At 44.5% G+C, this 21,030-nt stretch overlaps 1 protein-coding gene across 8 annotated transcripts in view; it reads left to right on the top strand.

Moving 5' to 3' along the window:
* SATB1 (SATB homeobox 1) overlaps nucleotides 1-21,030 on the top strand; it is a 100,790-nt gene that overhangs the window by 14,398 nt on the left and 65,362 nt on the right. For 3 of the 8 annotated variants that reach the window (XM_088835403.1, XM_088835423.1, XM_088835425.1), the window contains exons 2-5: nucleotides 8,769-9,003; nucleotides 12,697-12,873; nucleotides 13,642-13,768; nucleotides 14,530-14,653. In XM_088835403.1, coding sequence (XP_088691529.1) covers nucleotides 8,793-9,003; nucleotides 12,697-12,873; nucleotides 13,642-13,768; nucleotides 14,530-14,653 — 639 coding nt within the window. In that variant the 5' untranslated portion in view covers nucleotides 8,769-8,792. Of the gene's footprint in view, nucleotides 1-5,016; nucleotides 5,343-5,370; nucleotides 6,077-8,768; nucleotides 9,004-12,696; nucleotides 12,874-13,641; nucleotides 13,769-14,529; nucleotides 14,654-21,030 lie in introns of those variants that run through there. The other 5 variants (XM_055417082.2, XM_055417072.2, XM_055417092.2 and 2 more) reach the window with 5 other exon arrangements.

Here is a 21,030-nt window from a genome sequence, read left to right as displayed (position 1 = left end):
TCTGCTTTTTTAATGTGGGGGTGGGAGAGGGTGCGGAGTGATTCTGTGGTTTTCAGCTTCACCTGCGAGCTGTTGAAATGTTCATGGAAAGCAGCCTTTGGGGTAAATGCATGCTGTTCCAAACGTACTCTGAGACCCTTTCACATACAGACGTGTCTAGAAAGCTGTCTTAAATTTGTGTGCAGCACTGCCCACGTCCATTCCATGCAGCTTTACAGATCCACGGGCCCATTCTAAAGTGGAAAAGGACTTCAATTTGGACTTCATTAGGATGTCTGGAAGCCGCCCAGCACCTCTAAGACTCCTCCAGGCGAGGTCCTGGATTGACCGAGTCGTCTGTTGTAGAACTTCTCTAGGTCCGTGCTGCCTGATGGAACTTTCTGCAACGGTGGAAGGGTCCTCTAACCCACACTGTCTCATAGGATAGCCATGTATCACATGGGGCCATTGAACACTTGATGTGTGACCGAGGAACTGAACTGTAAATGTTATTTGATTTCAGTGAATTCGCGTTTCAACGGTTCAGCCACTTTCCCTACTGTAACCCCACCTCACTTCCACAGTCTCTAAGAGGAATGGTTATTCCAATTAGCCATAGAACTTGGTTGCAAGTGACACTGAGCTTTTGGCTCTCATTTATTTATTCAGAATGTAAACATTGCAGGGATGCGGTTTGAATCCCTGGTCATAGGGCAGTGAGCAAGACACAGTCTCTGCTCTCATAGGGATGACAGTCTAGCATGGGACAGGGAGGCCTGGCGTGCTGCAGTCCACAGGGTCGCAAAGAGTCGGACACGACTGAACTGGACTGATGGAAGATATTTATGAAGCCGATAATTATCCAGATTGGTCACTGATGATACTGTGACAAAGGAGAAGAACCAGAGGCTGTGAGAGTGTAAGATGGGGACCAGGCCTTCCTGCCTGATTCACCTGAAAGTTTAATCCGAGTCCTGTTGATTCTCTAAAGGAGAAGGGCCTGAGGCGGCTTCCCTTCCCCAGGTTCGAGCTGGGTCAGGCGGGCTGCAGGGCCCAGGACACTGGAGCAGGGCAGCCCCCTGCGCCTGCCGTGACCTCCAGAGGCGCAGGTCCATCTGACTCCGCTGCACACGCACATGCTGCAGACCCCTGAACTTGAGCGCACAGATCCCCTCTCAAGCTGTGCGGCTGTGATGATGTCAGCCACAGATAAGAGGTGAGGAGGAGGGCGTGAATGTTTACAGGATGTCGCATTTCCTCTCCAATGTATGTTTTGACAAAGTTGTTTGGGCTCCAGCCCCAGTTGTTGTTGTTTTTTTTTAATCCCCCCTTCTCTGCTTTTACAAATTTGTATCTGGTCCATTCAAGAAACGATGTGGAAATCAGTCCTGACATCCCAGACAGACAAAATGAGACACATGACAGCAGAACATATGGCTCAAAGAGACATCCTTATATGGCCAACAGAGACCGTATTCCCAGAAATTCATATATGGAAAACACCACCTGCAGCTAGAGCCAAGAAACAAAGAGTCAACACGACAAAAAGAGCAATATGCCACGTGAAATGTGCTGCTTTAAGAGTGTGGAGGGATGGCCAACAGTATTTGAATTTAAAAAGATGAAAAAAAAAACCTAACATGTCCTTAGAAAGTGCTATGGTGGTAAACATTGCTTTGCTAACACAGTCACTGGCGGAGTTGCCGTATCTTAAAAGCGTTCAAATTCTAAATGCTTTCTCTGTTTATTACAAATGTATGTGCTATTCAGATCTCTGAATGTGTTTTAATGCTTTCGGATATCTGCCAGCATATTTATCTTGATATGGGGCCCCCTGAAGCATGCAGTAGTCCTTTTGTTATTGTTTTTTAAAAATCTTGTATCTCTGTTACAGTATTTTATCTCCGCTACCTTTGTGTAGCCGGACTGAATTCCTGCTCCTGTGATAAAAAATTGATGCACTGTTTTAACTGTACACCCACATGTTTAATAGTTCATGTATTTGACTTGTAATATTTCATGTTCCTGAGGTTTTCCGTTCTCATAGCTGGATTTATAAAGTTTATCTTAACTTTTTTCAATACTTGCCTTGCATCTTTATTGCCAAATTTAAGATACTTTGTAGAATAAAACTGATGCCCAGCATCACGAGTTTATTTTCACCTATGTCTAGAAAGGTGGAATTTTCCTTATTACTTTTCTTTTGTTCTTTATTTTAATCTGGGTTTAGTGCTCAGTGGTTTAGTGAGTTTTCTAAAAGAGTAAATAAGATACAGGAAGTTCCTCAGTGTACTATTACTCGGAGTGCATAAACCTCTGTGCCCTTTTGCTTATATCTTATACAGTTCTGAAATAAAGAATGTGCTTGAGGGAACTTAATATGCATATATGATTAATAGACTTATAATTATGTAGTAAAGTTATTATTAGATGCCTTTATCCTCATTTATTGTTTTATCATTTTCCAAGGCCATGTCCATCCTTATTACACTTTTTTATGTTTTATGTGTGAGAATTAGCTTGGAATTCCTAGATAAAAGCCGCTACTCAAATTTAAAGATTAATATTTTAACCCCCACATCAAGAGGAGGCTCAGGCAGTCAGAAAGGTTTCTGCCTTATTTGTGGAGATAATGGGATAATAGTCATTTGCAGCGTTTTATCCCAGTGTGTTTTAATATTGACATGTTCAGTAGCCTTTTTAAACTTCCTTTCTCTCTGTTCAAATTTTGTTTTGTCCAACAACTTTCTTTCTTCCTTTTTAAACACTCCATTTGAGTTCCATTTGCCTGAATGATTGTAGTACACGATACTTTTACTCTATTTTGAGATTTTGCTATTGCTCGTAAATTTATACACTGTGATACTAGAATGCACAGTCCTTACTGAAAAACCAGGCAGGTTTCAGGGAAACATGTCAGGCATCACCAGTGTGAAGCAACTATTAAAAGATACATCTTGGAAATTCCCAATTTAACCCATCACATTGCAAAAATCATTCTCATTATAAAGATAACTGTTATCCGTGTTTTTCTTCTGAATATCAAACATTTAAAAAAAATGTTTTAAGTACTTACATCTACAATAACAACTGACACCAGTGTTACATGTTGCCATGTTTATATATTTCCTTATTGATTGTATTTCTTATACTTTAATCAAAATACCCTCCTCCATACTTTCCTGCATATCAGCTTTTGAAAATACGGTATCATTTGAGCTTTTTCATAAAGATTTCCTTATATTTCTTTTCTTGTTTTTGATACTGTGTTTTATCATCACATTCTTTAGCCCTAGGTTTGGGTTTATATGTACCAAGATTCACTGCTGCCTTCACTAACCTTTCTGGTTTTGTGGGTGAAACGTGGGTGCCCTTAGAGTGATATATTTTCACTGTGTTCCTCCTGAACTTGTCCTCCCCAGGAGGCCATTATTTCCTATCCTTTATCTTCTGTTTTACCTTCTGTCTGTCTAAGATTCCTAGTGTAGACGGTGTCTGAGAGAGTATTGGTAGCTTTAAAGAGCTTCATTTGCATATTCCCCTCTTAGCTCAGTCCTTGGCTCACCTGTTGCTTTTTTATGTGTAACAAAATGTTTATCTCGCTGGTTTCTCTCTTTTCCCTCCTAGTGTATTCTGAAAAAATAATTCGAACATTTTTGTTTCTGTTTAATGATTAACTGCCTTCAGGGTCTTAAGGTGTTAGCACTCAAACCTAAACGATGAACGCCACATCCCCATTTCGGGCAAGGCTGTGATGTTCTTCATTTTTATAGGAACTATATTTAATAGATTATCTAAATAAGACGATCATATTTGGGTGCTAATGACCATTTATCTACCGGGGTAATTTACCTTAGATTACAGAAGTATTTATTGCTACAACACAGTATTAACCCCGCCCCAACTTTTCTTTCACCAGGGGTAAAGGTGGCATGTTTTCCTTTGTAATAACTTTTAACTAGTCAGGTCTCTTTCAAGAAAGTGACCCGAATTTTGTTTAACTCGGCCACCGTGGGCCACATATTCCCTCCTCCGAGTTCTCCGGCTCAGAAGTGAGGGACGTGGGCATCTACCTGCGCCCAGTACAGAGTGGACGGGTACCGATGAGCTCGGAAAGTGCTCCTCTTTTTGGGCCGCTGGCTCTTCCCCCTCTCGTGAGGAGCGATCATATTGCGTAGAGGGTGTCTGCCGCCGCGCTCCCCGCGAGCCGGTGCCCCGCCGTCCCCCGGCCCCGTCCCGAAGGGCCCCGGCCTCGGAGCCCCGCGCGGGCCGGTGCGCCCTCGGCCGTCCCCGGGCGCCGGCGCGCCCCGCCCGGTGTTCCCGCGGGGCGGGGGCGGCTCGCCTCCCGGCCTCGCCCCCGCCGCCTCCCCGCGCTCCCCGCGGCCGCTCCCCGCGCCGCCGCCGCGCGCACCTGCCCCGCGCGCCCCGCCGCCCCGGGCATTGTGTGCCGCGCGGCCGGCCGGCCCCAGCGCCCGGCGCCGCCGCCGCCCCTCCGCGCTCGCGGCCCTCCAGCCCGGGTTTTAAGCCGCGTCCCTCCCCCGCGCCCGCGCCCCTCCCCGCGCCCCCGCCCCGCCCGCCCGCCCGCTCGCTCGCTCCCGCCGCCCGGACGCGGCGCAGCCGGCCCGCTGGGGAAGGGCCGGGCGGCGGGCGGCCGGGGGCTGCGCGCGGGGGCCGTGCGTTAAGATGACGAGGACGGGGCAGCGGCAGCCACAGCGGCGGCGGCGGCAGCAGCGGCGGCGGCGCGGCCGGGCGCGCGGGGCCGAGCGGGGCGCGGCGGCGGCGGCCGGGAGGAGCGCGCCCCGCGTTTGATGGGGGCCGCGCCGGCGGCGCGGGGGGCAGCGGAGCGGCCGGGCGCAGGGAGCGGCCCGCGCGCGCACTCGGCGCCGCGCCGCCCGGCGCCCGCCGGCCTCGTCGCCTCCGCCGCGCTCTAGGCGGCGCGGGGCCCAGGCGGCTCGGGGGGCGCCCCGCGCCCCCAGCCCGCGCGCGCCGAAACTCCTGCTCAGTTTTGCGGGGCGTCCGGGCCCCCCGCGCCCCGGGGCTATTGTGGGGCCGGGTGTTTACCTCGGACTCCGGCTGAGCGAGGGCTCCGCGACTTTCGGGGGGCGGCGGGCAGGCGGCGGGGGCGCCCTCCGGCCCCCTCCCGCGGCCCCCCCACGCCTCGCTCTCCGGGCTCCGCAGGCGCTCGCGGCCCCGCGTCCATGGGCCGCGGGGGGGTCCTCGGGGCGCTCGTCCGCGAGGGCCGGCTCCAAAGTGGCGCCCCAGTGCCTTGCCGGGGCTTCCTGCGCGCCCTGCGGCCCCCGGCGCGCCCGGCCCCCCGCTAGATGCCCCGCGCGGGGCCCGAGGCTGCGGGAAGAAAGTTGCAGGTCGGTTACTCTGCGGCGCGGTTCTCGGGGAGCGGGCGGGGGGAGGCGAGTCGGCCCCCCGGCCGCGCGCCAGGGGCGACAGGACGAGGGCACCGCGGGCCACGGCCGGGCGCACTTTCGGCCCGCGCCCCGGAGAGCCCCGGCGGGCGGGGGGCGCTTCTGCAGACCTCGGCCGCCGAGGTTGGTTTGGGTTTTTTTTTTTTCTCCCCTTTTTAAGAGAATCCCCGGTGCCCACCTCGCCTCCCCAGCACCGCCGCCGCGTACTGCTCCGAACGGGTTTGGCTTTGTTTTTACGGTTTCCCCCCAACGAATCACTTGTCAGATCAATTCTGTCTTCCCCTCCTCCCTCCTTCCCGCTCTCCTCCCTCCCCCATCGAAAAGCCCGTTCTCCGAGGTTAGACATTTTACAAACCATATATGCTGTTTGTGCAATTGTGATTCCCCCCCCCCCCCGCCCCCACTTAACCCCTTTCTCCCATGGCTACTCTTCCAGACGCTTATCTGCCCTTACCCCGCTTAGGGGGGCGAGGGTAAAGGAAGAGAAAATAATACAATTTCAGGGGAAGTCGCCTTCAGGTCTGCTGCTGCTTTTTTTTTTTTTAATTTAAAAAAAGAAAAAAAAGGACATAGAAAACATCGTTCTTGAACTTCTCTTCGAGAACCCGGGCTGCGAAGGAAATCTCCTTTGTTTTTGTTGTTTATATGCTGTCAAGTTTTGAAGTGGTGAGTTTCAGGTCGGTTTTGCTAATTTCACTCAGTAAAACTGCAGTGTTTCTGTTTCTAGACAGTACTTTGCTTCTTTGTCTCTTTAAAAGGTCACAGTGAAAGCTTGGCCTGGATCGTGCCGGCCATATGGAACGGATAAGGGCACAGTCTCTTAAAATGTGATTATGGGGTTGTGTGGGGGCGAAGGAGGCGATTCAGCAGGGAACTCGTTGAAAAGGCTCCCACACTGCAAAAAAAAATAGGTTCTTGAAACTGGAATTTCGTGCTTTGCTCTTTCTTTTTAAAGGAAATAATTGCTGTGTCTGAGTTCGCTGTTTAATTCGTTAATGATCATATATGGACTTCGTTTATGGACAGGGAAGTGGGGTTTGGAGAAAGTAGCCTGCTTTCAATGTGCCAGCATTGACATCACAGTGAAATCGGTTTTTCAAATGTGTAACTCACAGGAAACTCTCCAGCCTGGCGTCTGTTGAGACCTTAGTTTGTTCTCGTGCAGTCAGTCCAGCAGGCCCCGCGGAGGTTGCTCTTTGCAAATCCAAACTCAGGTTTGGTGAACTTTAGCCTTGGGCATAGAGTTTAAATGAGTAAATCGGGTGTTTTATGTGCATGTCATTTTGTTTTATAATGTAAAGCTTTTTACAAGATGACTGAGTGTTTAAAAGCTGCTTATAGGTGGGTATTCATTCGAAGGACAATTTTGCATGACCTATATGATGTTTTGATTGTCAATACATTAGCTAAATTATCATCTATCACTTCACAGTTTATAATGCTGTTAAGCCTCATGACTACTTAATACGTTTTGTAGCATTAACTTTGATGCTGTTGTCTACTCATCCCCCCGCCTTTTTTTTTTTGGCTCTTAAATTGTCACAGGGGTTAAGTATTTTCTTTTCAAATCGTATGTTTTAAAATTCATCTTCTGCTTTAGGGTAAGGCAGCCAATTTCAGGAAAAGTAGTTCTGTATTATAACCCACATGAAGCATTATAAAGAGTGTTTTGAGTAAGTTAATAATCACCACTAATTTTGGCTTTAGACTACAGTTTAATGTAATGGAAAGAGTAATCTTGATAAAAAGTGGTTAAAAGAGGCACATTTATTGTTAATGAACCTCATAACCAAAAACAGATGGGACCTCGATCAACGGTAAACCTTTGGGCTCAGTGTGCCACCTTGGAGCACAAGGATAAATAGCCATTACTTCTCTCACTTTACAGTTCTTCAGCTGGCATTCTTAAGGTTGCTTTGAAACTTACAGATTATCATTGCTTCCCCCTCCCCATCACCTCTTTCCTTAATTATAGTGGACACAGTAACGGTTAAACAGAGGGAAAGCAATGCTTACAGAAAGGCCCTGCTGATAATATAAGCTTGCTTTCAAATCTGTATCTCTGTAGCTGCTTCATATTTTATATATGTGCATATATATATATATATAAATGTGCAAGATATGTCAGATCACCAGACAGCTGGAGGAGAGCGGTAATTTTCATGTTCTGTCTGTTTTTTCTGAGTATGATTCTGTTTCCCTTAGTATTGGTGAACTCTAGTTAAAGCACCATGAAAGTTCATAAAATAATTCTACTCACCGGTTCTTACCAGTGTTGGTTAGAACTATTATAGAAGTGATTTTGATAATGTACTAACTGCTTTACTATAAAGAGTATGAAAATTGATGTCCAAACTATAATACAACTGAAAAATAATTATCTGTTCATTTTTTTTGGGGTTAATTGAAATGTTGACTTCATTGCCTGCTGAGGTTATTTTTGAACACTGGTTATTTTGTTTTACCAAAATTAACAAGCTTTCTTTCAAAGCAAGTTTAGCGCTTCAATGTAATGTGTATATTACAAAATGTTTTCAAAATTTTTGGTATTTAGATTGTTAACAACATTCTATTACAAAAGAATACCTAGATATTAACGCTAAGATACATGAGTTGTAATACTTCAGTGTAGGGGCTCTTTGAAGAAATCCTCCAGTTGTATCCACTTGGTTAGGGATGGAATGATCCAATTGCATGTGTGAGCCAAGACTTGACTGAATCTTTAAAACAGGTCATGTAATTCTTGATACTTTGACAGTAGAAAACTTTTTGTACACATTAACCATAAAGCCTATAGAGAGTTTAAAAAGCAGTTGTCTTCTACCTTCTTTTGAGGTGGTATATATACATATGAATCTATTTTTCCTTCATGAGAATTAAAATGTATATAAAAATATAAAGACAACAGATCTAACTGATCTCTTGGACTGATAAAATAATCTTTCCATCTTTGATTAAAGTGTCATTATTATGTTCTGTATTCAGTTTCTCATTTTTAAAAATTGGGACTACATAAACAATTTGTTATTTTCCTTTTAGCTACACTTGTAGTAATTCTTGTTCTAAAAATAATCCCCACCCCCCACACACATAGTTTTGCTGGTAGGTGACGTATTATCTTTTTGTTCATGTGTGTTGATACAATTTCCACAAATTATTCCGTTAACTTGAATGGAAATATAATGCTGTGATCTAGAAATAGAGTAACCTATTATATGTCTGGTTAAGCAGTCTTAAAAATACATTATATTTGTGGAACGAAATGTCCAGGGATAAAACATGTACCTGGCGTTATATATATACACAGAGAAGGAGGCGTGCGGAGACGCCCACCCAATTGTGACATGTCTTCTTCTTAAATTCTCGCAGGTGATCTTTAGAGAGTAACTGAGTATGGATCATTTGAACGAGGCAACTCAGGGGAAAGAACATTCAGAAATGTCTAACAATGTGAGTGATCCGAAGGGTCCACCAGCCAAGATTGCCCGCCTGGAACAGAACGGGAGCCCGCTAGGAAGAGGAAGGCTTGGGAGCACAGGTGCAAAAATGCAGGGAGTGCCTTTGAAACACTCGGGCCATCTGATGAAAAGCAACCTTAGGAAAGGTAAATACTGTCAAGCCAGACCCTGGAAAGCTGGAAGTCCTGTGTCCACCCAGCACCACCTGGCGCGGGGGTGGACAGGCAGAACCTGGCTTTGTGTGTTCTCCTTGATTCTCTTCTCTGATCTGAAATTAGTCACATTTCTGGGTGCAGCGTCAGGCATGTCTGAAAGTGTAGGCTTCATGCTTCAGCAGAGCATCTCCCTCTACTATAATAGACTGGCGTCTTTGGACGTTGTTGATGATAAAGACTGAATTAAGTCTAATGGTCTCAGTTATACAAGGCTTCCATTATAAGGGGGTGGTGTAGAAGAGGGTATAGAAGTGGCTGTTGCTGAAACTAACCCTGCCTGAGAATGAGACCTTTAAATTGTTTGAGGATGGACTTAGCTTTTTCATAGTATTACTGGTTGTAAGGCAGTTTCACAGATAATGGTAGTCTTCTGTGATATGATGTAACAGTTTTGTGAGTTTTTTTTTTTTTTTTTTGTGGTTTGTTTTCTTAAGAGAAACTTCATTACTTAGTAGCTAAAACCCTGATAATGCTGGTGTTTCCCGTTTGCTATAATTGGGTGTTTCGGATAAAAGGGCAGATTTAAACAAGTTAATAAGGAGGGGATATGCAACTGTGTGATTCCTTTTTGCCAATTTTATATTACATTGATGGCATTTAACCACTTTGACTGCATTCAGCACTGTTGTTTCTGTAAATCAGTGTCCATCCTGAGCGTAACGTGTGGGCCTTAGAAGGTCTTTATTTGTCTCTGGATAACTGTGTATGGGATTCAGATTTTCCTTACATTTGCTAAAGCAAAGGATAAAAATGCCATCTTGTATCAACCAAGAATATTAAGTAGATAAAGTTAGCAGGCAGAGGAATTTCATTGTGTTTGATGCATAACATTTATCATACAATCATTTATTTTTTCCTTGGTTTGGCGAAAACAAAGAATATATTGATCCTGAAATGAACAGACACAGCAGTCCGTATTGTTAGATCTTTATCTATTAAAAATGGAAAAACAGCACTTCAGCAAATTCTTTGGCCTCTCCTCATGATTACCCTATTTATTGATTGTTTGCCAAGAATGTATGCATCTTAAGAAAGCCAGGGTAAGAGCATTAAAAATATAATTTATTATGGCTTTTCAAACAGAGTGCATTAATATTGTACTGCGAAGCACTGGGGCTCTATAAAAAAGACTTTCTGACGCCTGCAAACATTTAAGTTCCATAAATTCCTAAATAGGAGATTTCAGCTGTCTCTGGTATTATGTGATATTTGCACAGCAAACTTTAATGCCAGGACAGTTTTAGACAAGGATTCTACAGACTTCACTGCTCCTTATGGCAGACGTGCTGTTTACACAGGCTCATAAACCTTTAGCAAAAGCTTCTAAGACTGCCTCCAGGTTTAAATCATGCGGTATTTTTAGCAGTCAGCAGTGACCAGCGCACTCCCCTTTCCATACTGGAAGCTTATGAAGTTGCTGGAGTTGGAAGCCTCACCACTCACTCACCCAAACAATCGGTTCAGAGAAGGCTCCTGTTCAGCCTGACTCTCAATATCAGGAGGAGCGCGTGACAGTTTGCTGGAAGATTTAAGCATTCAGAGTGAAAATTAAAGTCTGCGATTATCACCTATCAGCAGCCGCCTTAACGATCTTACAGGGTCCCTCTAAAATCCAAAGCAACTCTCGTTTATTTCAACAGTTTAAAAAACCTTCAGTTATCTCCCAGGTCTGAGGAGCAGCGAAGAGCAGCCCAGGTCTGTATCATTCTATAAGAGGAAAAATCAATGCCTATGTTTTTTGTTGTATTAGTAACCCAACTCTTTGAAGACCTCAGGATAGAGGGAGGAGAAACCAAAGTACAGTAATTTCACTTCCTGCTCAAGTGCTGCTTTCCACCCCCCACCCCAAGTATTGCATTTGTAGTGACATTTTTAAAATGCACTTTAATTGTAGAAGGTTCCCTGCTTGCTTGAAGCAACAAAATGCCTCCAGCCTTGTGTTGGTGGTAGCATTATCTTCTTTTTCACGAGCAGCGTTTCTGCTTGACAGGTGCCAGATAGTGAGCGTGGCTGGGTTCAGAAAGCACACCTTAAGGAAAGGGGTTGGAGGTATTTATGTTTGTTTGTTTAGGAGGTTTTGCCAGAGTGCCTTCCAGCCGAGGAAGAAATCACCAGTTTGCATGTTGCTGTTTCTGCCGTGGTCTCTCCTAGTCTCCTTCTGATCCCTGATGGGTTCTCTCTCTGGTATAAAAACAGCCAAATGAATGACAAGGATATTGGCAAGCTCCGCAGCTTGTTTTTCATGCCTGGCCTGTTGGGTCCCTCCAAGTGAGTTTGTGAGCTTTTCTAAGTAAACCTAAAGGGGTTTATTTGTCAGAACTAGACTCTCTTGTGAACAGTTCACTGAAGCTGTGGTGTGGATGCCCACATAGAAAACTGTGGCTGCTTTTCCTGCCGACTTTGTTCAGCAGAAACAAGCAAATAGGGTGTTTTTAAAGGGCATATCTGGTGTCAGGAGGAAACCCTGGGTTTTTAGCTCTGCTTTGGTGGCCCTGGACACCTTCAGAAGTTGGTTGGCTTCTGTGAATCCAGAGGGCAGAGCGTAGAGAGGCATTAGCGTTCCAGGACTAATTGGGGGTCCTGGGTGCCCTGGTATAGTAACCTTTGTCGTCATTTATGCTAAGGATGATGCCCTCCTGGCGACGTGCCACAGTGCACTCTGCTGCATCTGCTTTTAACCCTTTTCCGTTTGTCGCTGGAAGTCTGACAGTGCTCAGTGTAAACACCTCGAGGACAACAGCGTTCTGTGATTTCTGTTTCTAGAAGCCTCTTTGCTGACAGTGGTGTGGCCTGTGTTTATTAACCATCTGGCTCCTGAGCTGTTACCTGGGGTCACAGTAAGCAGAGCCGCATCTCGTCTCTGCAGATTCCTGTATCCTGAGGCGCCCTGACGAGGACAGTGTCCTCTGCTGTCGTCTTTACCCCGTTTGCTAGAGCAGAGATGGCTTGTGTTAAAGGCCTGCGGTTACCGTGATGTCCTTTTCGGCAGGTGGATTAAATGAGCAGCCATCAAAATAAATATGAGTCGTCTGCAGCGTGTACATATTGAAATCCTGTGTTACGAACTTCAGTTTGGTTAAGTTCTGTGTTTCTTCTGTGGCCTCAACGTGAAGATCTTAAAGAAAGAGGCAAATGCTTGTAATTTTATAATGAAAGCTAATTTGTTGGACACAGACAGGGAAAGTTGAATCCTAACAAAAGCATGTGGGAAGCATGACGATGGGTTCTCTCGAAGCCGAGCTGAGCGAATTACATTTGCACACCAGGTACCACTCACTGCAGATCAGACCAGACACTTGCTCCTCTCCGTCAGCCTTATGATTTGATCAGAAAGGTAATTCTGCATTAATTGGTTTGGGGAAATGCTCTGTTAAAATTAGACCCCACGTTACCTCAGGGCCAGGTTCACATTCTATTTCAACGTTTCTCTTACAACTTGAAAAAAAATAAAAATAAGAGAAGGCGCATGTTTGTGTCTGTGTGCCCGGGTCTCTGTGCCAGTCTCCCGTTCTCTCGTGATGCTGAAGATTTACTTTCGTGGCTTCGTTTTTTCCCTCCCTCCCCCGACAGCCTGTGTTGCTGAAACTGGTTGGTTTGCATCTCTTTTTCCTGTCTCCTCGATAGGAACCATGCTCCCGGTTTTCTGCGTGGTAGAGCATTATGAAAATGCCATTGAATACGATTGCAAGGAGGAGCATGCAGAATTTGTGTTGGTCAGGAAGGACATGCTTTTCAACCAGCTGATAGAAATGGCCTTGCTGTCTCTGGGTTACTCGCATAGCTCTGCCGCCCAGGCCAAAGGTAAATGATGCATCCAGGGGGTGGGGTGGGGAGATTGCTTGGCTTCCTGTGTTTACCTTGCAGAGAAAGCATCTGAATATTTTCATTCAAGGAACTGTAGCCTGTGTTACATGGGTTCCTTCTAGACTGTGGCTTTAAAAAATTGGCTTAATTCAGTTTGGTTTAGTTAACACACATTTTGCTCATGTGGAATGTGGAGGTAGGTTTTTTTTTTTAAATTACTTCAGCTGAATCATTAGTATGCTTATTGACCTTAATAATCTGCTCCACTGAGGACCCACAAGGAAGTGAGGAACGTATCTGAGCAGATGGACTGTTGAGAGTCAATTTGCATTTATGACTGAATATCTAGTTCTGTTTCTTTTATTCTGTTTCTGATGGTTTTATGGGCTGTAAAGTATTTTTCAATGCTGATTCCCATTGCAATCGAGAATCTTATCTAAATCGTAAAGCCATTTAGAACTGGTTCAGCTATGTCTTATTAGAACTTCCTGTAAGTTAGGAAAATGTGGCCTCTGCCTAGGCTTTATTGATGGGGTTTTATTTCCAAAATAATAAACAGCCCCACCGTCATTTACATAATTTCACCGTTTGGAAAACTAAGCTGTGAATATTTTCATTGACCTGCCTTTTAGAGGGAAGGAAATCATTCAAACAGAAGTAACAATATTGCTTGTGGTGGGGGCAATGAAAAACAGCCTTGCACTGGATAGGTTATCTGAAGGGTCAGACATGCAGTGAGTGACACGTGCTCTTTATCTGGAATAGGGCTGATCCAGGTCGGGAAGTGGAATCCAGTCCCACTGTCTTACGTGACAGATGCCCCCGACGCTACAGTGGCAGATATGCTTCAAGACGTGTATCATGTGGTCACATTGAAAATTCAGTTACACAGGTGAGTCAGGAAAGCCCTTCCAGGGCAGAGCGTTCTTCTCACCTGGTCGTTTGAAACAAAGTATCTCTGGTCAGCCTTCAGTTGTGATTTGCTCTGCATTTCAGAGAGATTAACCCAAATTGATTTTGTCACCTCAGCCTTTCTCCTTTATTTTCCTAATTTCAGTCTGTCGTTTAAAAGCAGTGTTCCCCCCAAATGCATCTACTTGTGCAGCTTATCAAAAGACAAGACTTTTTCTATGTAATCAATTAAATGATGCATTGCAAGAAGGCATTTTACATAAAGTTTACTTAAGAGAAAAATATTTTTGCATATCATGAACAGTGCCATCTGTGTATACTCTGTGAAAGAATGCCTTATTCACTATTGCCGAGCTCTTATTTATTTATATAATTTTTTTTTAACCATTTTAATTCGTACGAGCGGAGTCCTGAAGGGAAAACGGTTCCCACGTCCGTGTTTTTCACAATGGCTCTTGAGGAAGCAGCACACCTTAAATTGTCTTCCCAAGCGCATCAGAGCAGGAAGGTAGAAGTAACGTGGAAAAATAGCCACCACAGGCAGCTGATGTATAATTCATGCATCGATACAGCAGATGTGTTGTATAAAGTAATTAACTAATCGGAACAATCAGGAGACCGAGAGCAATCTCCAGATGCATCTGTTTGATGCGCAAAATGAAATCTGTCTGTCTTAAAGGAATGTTCTGCAGCGGGGTGCAATCTTGTCATAATCCCCTTTCTAATCTGTGTCTCCAATAGTTGCCCCAAACTGGAAGACCTGCCTCCCGAGCAGTGGTCGCACACCACGGTGAGAAACGCACTGAAGGACCTGCTGAAGGATATGAATCAGAGCTCCTTGGCGAAGGAGTGCCCTCTCTCACAGGTACTGGGCGTCACTGGTCCTCAAAGATGAGTCACTGAGGGCAGCCTCATTGGAGGAGTCATGGGAAGCCATAGTCTAAAGCAACCGGTATCGGAAGCAAGGATCTCCCCAAAATGCAAAGTGACTTGACCGCTGGTGACTTTGAGAAGTATACGCGATTCATCCTGAACAGTGTGGGAAAGGAAGGGGCGGGAAAACCACTCAGCAGAACTTTGCACTCACTCGTCTGTAGGTGCCTCCTCTGAGTGCTCTGAGACTGGATGCTTTGTGGTCCTGAGGGCCCGTATTTAAAGAAAGGTGGTATACCTTCCTGGAACCCCTGGATGCCAGGAAGCGCCTTGGAAGTGTTACTTTCCAAAATGTCACCATGCTGCCTGAGTAAAGGGACAGAATAGCTTCCAGTTACTTTCTTCATTACCAAACAAAGGAAAAAGAAGAAGAAGAAATATAATTTAGAAAAAAAATTACACAGAAAGCAATCTCTTCCCTCTAATTAAAGGTTAGATAGTTATTATTTATCAGGATTCTGTCACCAGTTTTATGGCAACCCCCCACCCCGCTTTTTTTTTTTTTTTAGTGGGGTCATAAGTTTTCCTCTGAGATGCCTGTCATACTGTCAGGGATTTTTGAAATGAGACAGAGATTTTTTATTATTATTGTATTTGAGTTTTTAGGGTGAATTTTGGTGGAGGGGCAATAAGAACTCTGGTTAGAGACTGCCTCAGTTTCTAGATGTAAAGCTGAGCATCACTTTTGATGCTGCGCAGTTGATTTTAAATTGAAAAGGGCGCTGTGAGCCTGCCCTTCAAGCGCTGCTTCTGTGGTCCTGACGTCGCTGTGCCATCATGAGGACTCTCTCTGGGGCCCCCCGCCCCTGAAGGTCATGCCACCAGAGAGTGTAATTGAGGTGCTGGTCTAACTAGATTTTTACTAGATTTTTGCTAACGTTTTTCTTTCAATGCAAGGTTAGTATGTAAGCCTGAGAACCAAGTCTGTCAGGTATTTGAACATGAACTGTGACTGCCGTAAATATTTCTGCAGTAGAGAATTTCTCCAAGTTTGTTTCCGACCTGATGGCCGTGAAGACACGTGGGTACCTTTGGAAGGAAGCTTGTGGGCGTTCCTGCTCCTCTTTCATGAAAACTGTGTGCATTTCAGGTTTACTGCATTACGGTCCATCAGCTTTACTTTGATATTTGTTAGCAATTTTAGGAATGAAGCAAATGAATTAAGCTTATAATAAATGATGACTTTATATTTTAAAGTAAGCTGTAGCCGCAGGTGAAATATTCTCTGGTGTTAAGTCCATTTCTTGAAAATCAAAGTCTTTTTGGCACTTTAGCGGATCTCCTCCTATTCTCTGTGTCACTCTTTGAGTAGAGAGGATGTGAATTTATAACCTTCGAGTAAAAATAATTTAAATTAATTAAACATAGTTACATCAATAGGATGATATAATGAAGCAGGTGACTCTTAACCTCTGGGACTTTGGGTTTTGCAGACAACTCCAGATGATCTGTCAGTTGGTCTCTAGGATTTGAAATTTGAAATGTCCTAGAAATAAAGGTTTTAACTCAGCATTAAAGTATGTATGAAGACCCTGTATAGGAATCTCACGTATCTTCACGTTACTAAATGTCCCATTGATTTGGGAAGTGAATTCAGGCAAAGGTTTAAGGAATTTACTGTGAGCTGGAGAAGAGGATGCTAGCTTGAGTATTTATTGATACAGGTGGTGGGAACTAATGGTTAAATGACAGCAACATTCGGCCAATAAACTCCACCTCACTGTGGCTTATAAATACAATTGTGAGTTTACTTAATGTTATCATGGGTAATTAATTGAATAAAACAATTATGGCATTAAACAGAATGACAAAATAAAATTCAGGACTGGATTTTGGAGTAAGATGTGGATGAATTTCCGTAAAGAGGCCTCAGGTGGAACGCATGGGCCTATGTATGTAGCTGGGGACCCCGCTGCCATCCTTCAGCGGCGAGACCAGGCTGTAGCCCCAACATCAGCTGTAATTGCAGTCTTCCTTTCTCTTACAAAACAATTTGGAAAGAAAGACATACATCGTTCAGCAGTGGCAGCAAATATTTGAAATTAATATTATTATGAAAAAGGGCAGCTTGTGCTCTCAATGAGGGGGTTATTTTCTGTTCTGCTGCATCATCTTCTATTTCTTTCTCCAGAGTGAATTTATGAATCTGATACTCAATTCGGAATGTTTTAATTATGAACAATTTTCCATTTGCTTCTTTATTTTCTGTTGTGTCAGGAGCTATTAGTTAGAGGAAGCACAGGCATCTGAGACCTCAGCCCCAAATATGTGCTGCGTGGGGTCAAGCTGCTGTTTCTCTCCTCCCCGGTGCAGCGTGAAGGAGGCCGCAGATCAGTGCTGCTTCCGCCTCATACAGAAGGGCACCTGGAAATGCTCGCGCCCCAGACTGTCTCCCTCTCTGTGTAGTTTTGATTCATTGACGTGAGAACTTTGAGCATGTCAGTCAGCATGCATTTTGCTGTGCATTAATGCTTTGGCTTCGCTTGATATGGTCGAAGTACCCCAGTCTTAGAAAGGGCTGGTGGGTGCCGTAGCGATACACTGAGCGGCGCGCCCGCCCTGTGGGCCAGTGGATCCCATTCCTGAGTAGAGGCGGGAGAGGAGGCAAGGGCAGCCCGCAGTCTGCCCCGGCCCCCAGGAGGACCGTCCCACACTTGACAAGGGCAAGCCCAGTTTGCACTTGGAATCTCAGAACTGGGATATGTTATCCTTCGCAGACTCCTCTTCAGAGCCCTAGACGTTAAAGTCAGCATGCTGGCTGGTGACTGACCCAGAAGTCCTCTCCCAGTGTTAAGTTTTAAAGCGTTGACTTTAAAGTGGACGCATAAGTTCGGCTGCAGTGACGTCTCGGATAATCTCTGCAAGGGTTTCTGTAGCTGTAGGAATTCCACAGGTGTGCTTGTGGTTTGATAGACAGCTCAGACCTTCATTTCTGTGGCTGCTTTCTCCTCTGCCCAGAGACAGACATCCCCGTAGTGTGTGGTCATTTTTGTACCCTGTTTTCAGGCGTAAGGAGCCACTCGCTCAGAGCTCTGAGATGGGGCGTTTCGTTGTTACACATGCTTTTTTCCATGGAGGTGCTTAGATAAGGGGGATTTTGTGTTCAGACCTGCAAGTCGGGAGGAGAGATTGAAGTCTGACCTGGGGGGACAAGAACGTTTAAGTCATAGGAACTCAGAGACCATGCGTCTGGAAGATATCAATAAATTGGGATTTGAAAAAAGCAAATATTTTGATTTACAACAAAACGTTTCATCTTGATTTTAGTTTTCCCTGAAGTTTTGGAAATTGACCTTGACCATTCGATACAAGGATAGATTCATTTTGTTAGAAGTATCCTGGGTAGAAGTTCCGTTATGACTTCTGCCAGCCTAGTGGCTTCCTTCTAACAATGTTTAGGTCGGATGTTCCTGACCTAAATCTGGCCTGTGTGCGTTTTACCACCCGCTTCCACCGGGCATACGTGCGCTTTTGTACATGCACACGCATCACACACTCATCATGGTAAGGGGCTGGTTCATTCTTTTTGACTTCTCACCTGGGAAATGTTGCTCCAAGCCCGAGTTCTCCATAAAGTGAGAATTGTCATTTTTGTTTTCAAGCAACAAAAGATACATAAAATGAATTTAAATTTGAACGTTCCATTTGGAAGTAATATGGGGGAAAATGATTTTTTAGTTTTTCCTTTTCCTGACAGCATCTAGGGATTCTGAATGCCTCAGACTTTTTATAAGGTACTGGCAAAGTAAACAAAGAAACCAACCACCTTGCCCTCCTGAAGCTTAGTGTTTATCCAAGTCCTCTCTCTGAAACTGCATAATCATTTCCATAGACGTTGATAAACCCCTGTGTTCAGCTAATTTTCAGTCTGTATTATACAAAGCACCAATTTAAAAAACCCTACTCATTAGGATATATATATATATGTGTGTGTGTATATGTTTAACTGCACTTTGTACTTTTTCATAATTTTTGAACCCAGAATGATGTTTCTGAAAAAAAAATAAGTATTAATAATCGCCTTGTCTCCAGAGAACATCCAGCATCAGTATTCATATATTGCATTTCACATGAGCACCTAACCTATGAAATTTATTCACATATTTATTCATTCAAAAGTGTGTATCGACAGTCTGCCATGTGACAGGGATTCTGTTCTCCTGTGGAGTAATGATAACACATCTTAGTAGTTCAAATAATGGTAGCTTTCCTTTACTATTTTTGCGTCGAGAGCGTGCCTGTCACTGTAAATGGTGGGTGGTTTTATGTCCTCATTTTCCATTAAGGAACCTGCAGCATGGAATGTTTCAGCGAGCCCCGTGGTTATGGAACGGGTGAAGCGTGGGGGTGAACTCATCCCCAGACCTGTGAGCTTAATTAGCTATCCTTGGGTGGATGGGTGGACGGATGGAGAGAAGGGAAGGAAGGAAGGAGAGATAAAGGCCTTAAAAAGTCTTTCTCCAGTAAATTTGATGTTTTATAAAAGAACTCACACTTCTCTGAAGCGCTGATAACTGAAGTTTTCCAGTTGCATTTACTCTCACTGCTGGAAGTTTTCTTTAGCATGTATTTTGTTTTTGTGTCTTTGGTTGTGTCATTCTTACATGGACTGTCTTGAAAAATACCGTCATGTCCTGAATTTAGAGCGTGGGAGGGTGATTTAGAGCTCGGGGACTGGCTTCTGGGATAATCTGGCCTTTGGAAGGTTCCGAAAGGGTCGGCTGTAACAGCTCTGTGTCAGTCACTTCTCCCTGGCTTCACACCCTGTGTGAATCAGTCAGTATATAGCTGAGCTGAGAGCCTTTGTGTTGACCCCCGCGACAATGTTAGGTATTTGCGTGGGAAGCAGTGGGCAGTTTCCCATGTTTCTTTGAAAATATAGACCTTAGTCATTCACTGGCTTGATGCGGTGAGCAGCGCTGTCACTGGCAGCTCTAAAGTTCACTGTTTGAGACAGCGCTTAGAGGATGTTGTGCCTGTCCCTTCCTGCTGCTGCTAAGTCACCTCAGTCGTGTCCGACTCTGTGTGACCCCATAGACGGAAGCCCACCAGGTTCCCCCGTCCCTGGGATTCTCCAGGCAAGAACACTGGAGTGGGTTGCCATGTCCTTCTCCAATGTGTGAAAGTGAAAAGTGAAAGTGAAGTCGCTCAGTCGTGTCCGACCCTTAGCGACCGCACGGGCTGCAGCCTACCAGCCTCCTCCATCCATGGGATTTTCCAGGCAATAGTACTGGAGTGGCTTGCCTTTGCCTTCTCCCCCCTTCCTAGCAGAATATTGTAAATCAGTTGCAGAGCTTGCTGTTAAGCAGCATGCATTTTGAGGAAGTCCGTTCCCCTTTTAAATTACAAAACTTCCCTAGTCTTTACCCTACTGCCCATGGAAATCTGAGGTTGTATCTGCTTTGCCAGGCACTGAAGTACTTGGTCCTAACTGGATTTTATTACCACTTTCAGCTGTTGTATTAATGGTGAGATCCATAAAGGAAATGGTAAACCAGTCTTTTATGGGCGAACTTCCACCAAGTCATTTTTTTCTGTCTCCTTTTCTGAACCAGCTATTACTTTACGCTAGTACTTCTTTCGAATCAGACAGTGAGATGGCTCTTCTGTTAGTAATGTAATCCATAGTATCTATGAGAGATGTGTCCTCCAAATTATGAATTTTCCTTTTTGCATCTCATCTGTCAGGTTCATTTTCAGCTGTTTTAGATATGTGAAGGTTGTATTATAGCTTGATATTTGTTCCCTGTAACCTTTCAAAAAAGCCAAACTTAATAAAGCATCTAACTTCAAATGGATTGATCTCAAATATTGTATGGCCACTGACTTCTCACAATAGTAAAACCTGAACAAGTTAAGCCATGCCAATTTAGAGTGCTTTAACAATGTGTAAGCACTTCATCTTCACTTAATAGATGTTTACCTATGCTTTGTTTTAGATCTTGTTTTAGATCGGAACAGGTTTCCTTTGACCTCAAAATCACTAATGCAAGGAAAATTACCATATCTTGAGTGAATCTCCCTTATTTTTTTCTGGTTTGCAGAATAATAAATACTGCCAAGGCTTAGGAGTAGACATGGCCTGAGAGAGAGCCTATTACGTGTTATTTTCTAATTGCTTTTTTATTTTTTAGAGTTAATCAAAATCATGCTAATCAATCAGATTTACTTACTCAAACAGAGCAAGTTTTAAAGTGCTCCTTTGTTGGAATGACTACTTAAATTTCAAGTTGGGCTTTATCTGGATTTGCTTTATAAACCTGCTTTATTTCATGTCAGATTTGGGCCCCAAACTAACTCACAAACAGG

Source organism: Moschus berezovskii, chromosome 1 (assembly GCF_049115385.1).
Source record: "Moschus berezovskii isolate FMDL1 chromosome 1, NW_MosBer_1.0, whole genome shotgun sequence".
NCBI classification, from domain to species: domain Eukaryota; kingdom Metazoa; phylum Chordata; class Mammalia; order Artiodactyla; family Moschidae; genus Moschus; species Moschus berezovskii.
The sequence above is the reverse complement of the archived record's forward strand: the minus strand, read 5'-3'. Positions and strand labels throughout refer to the sequence as shown.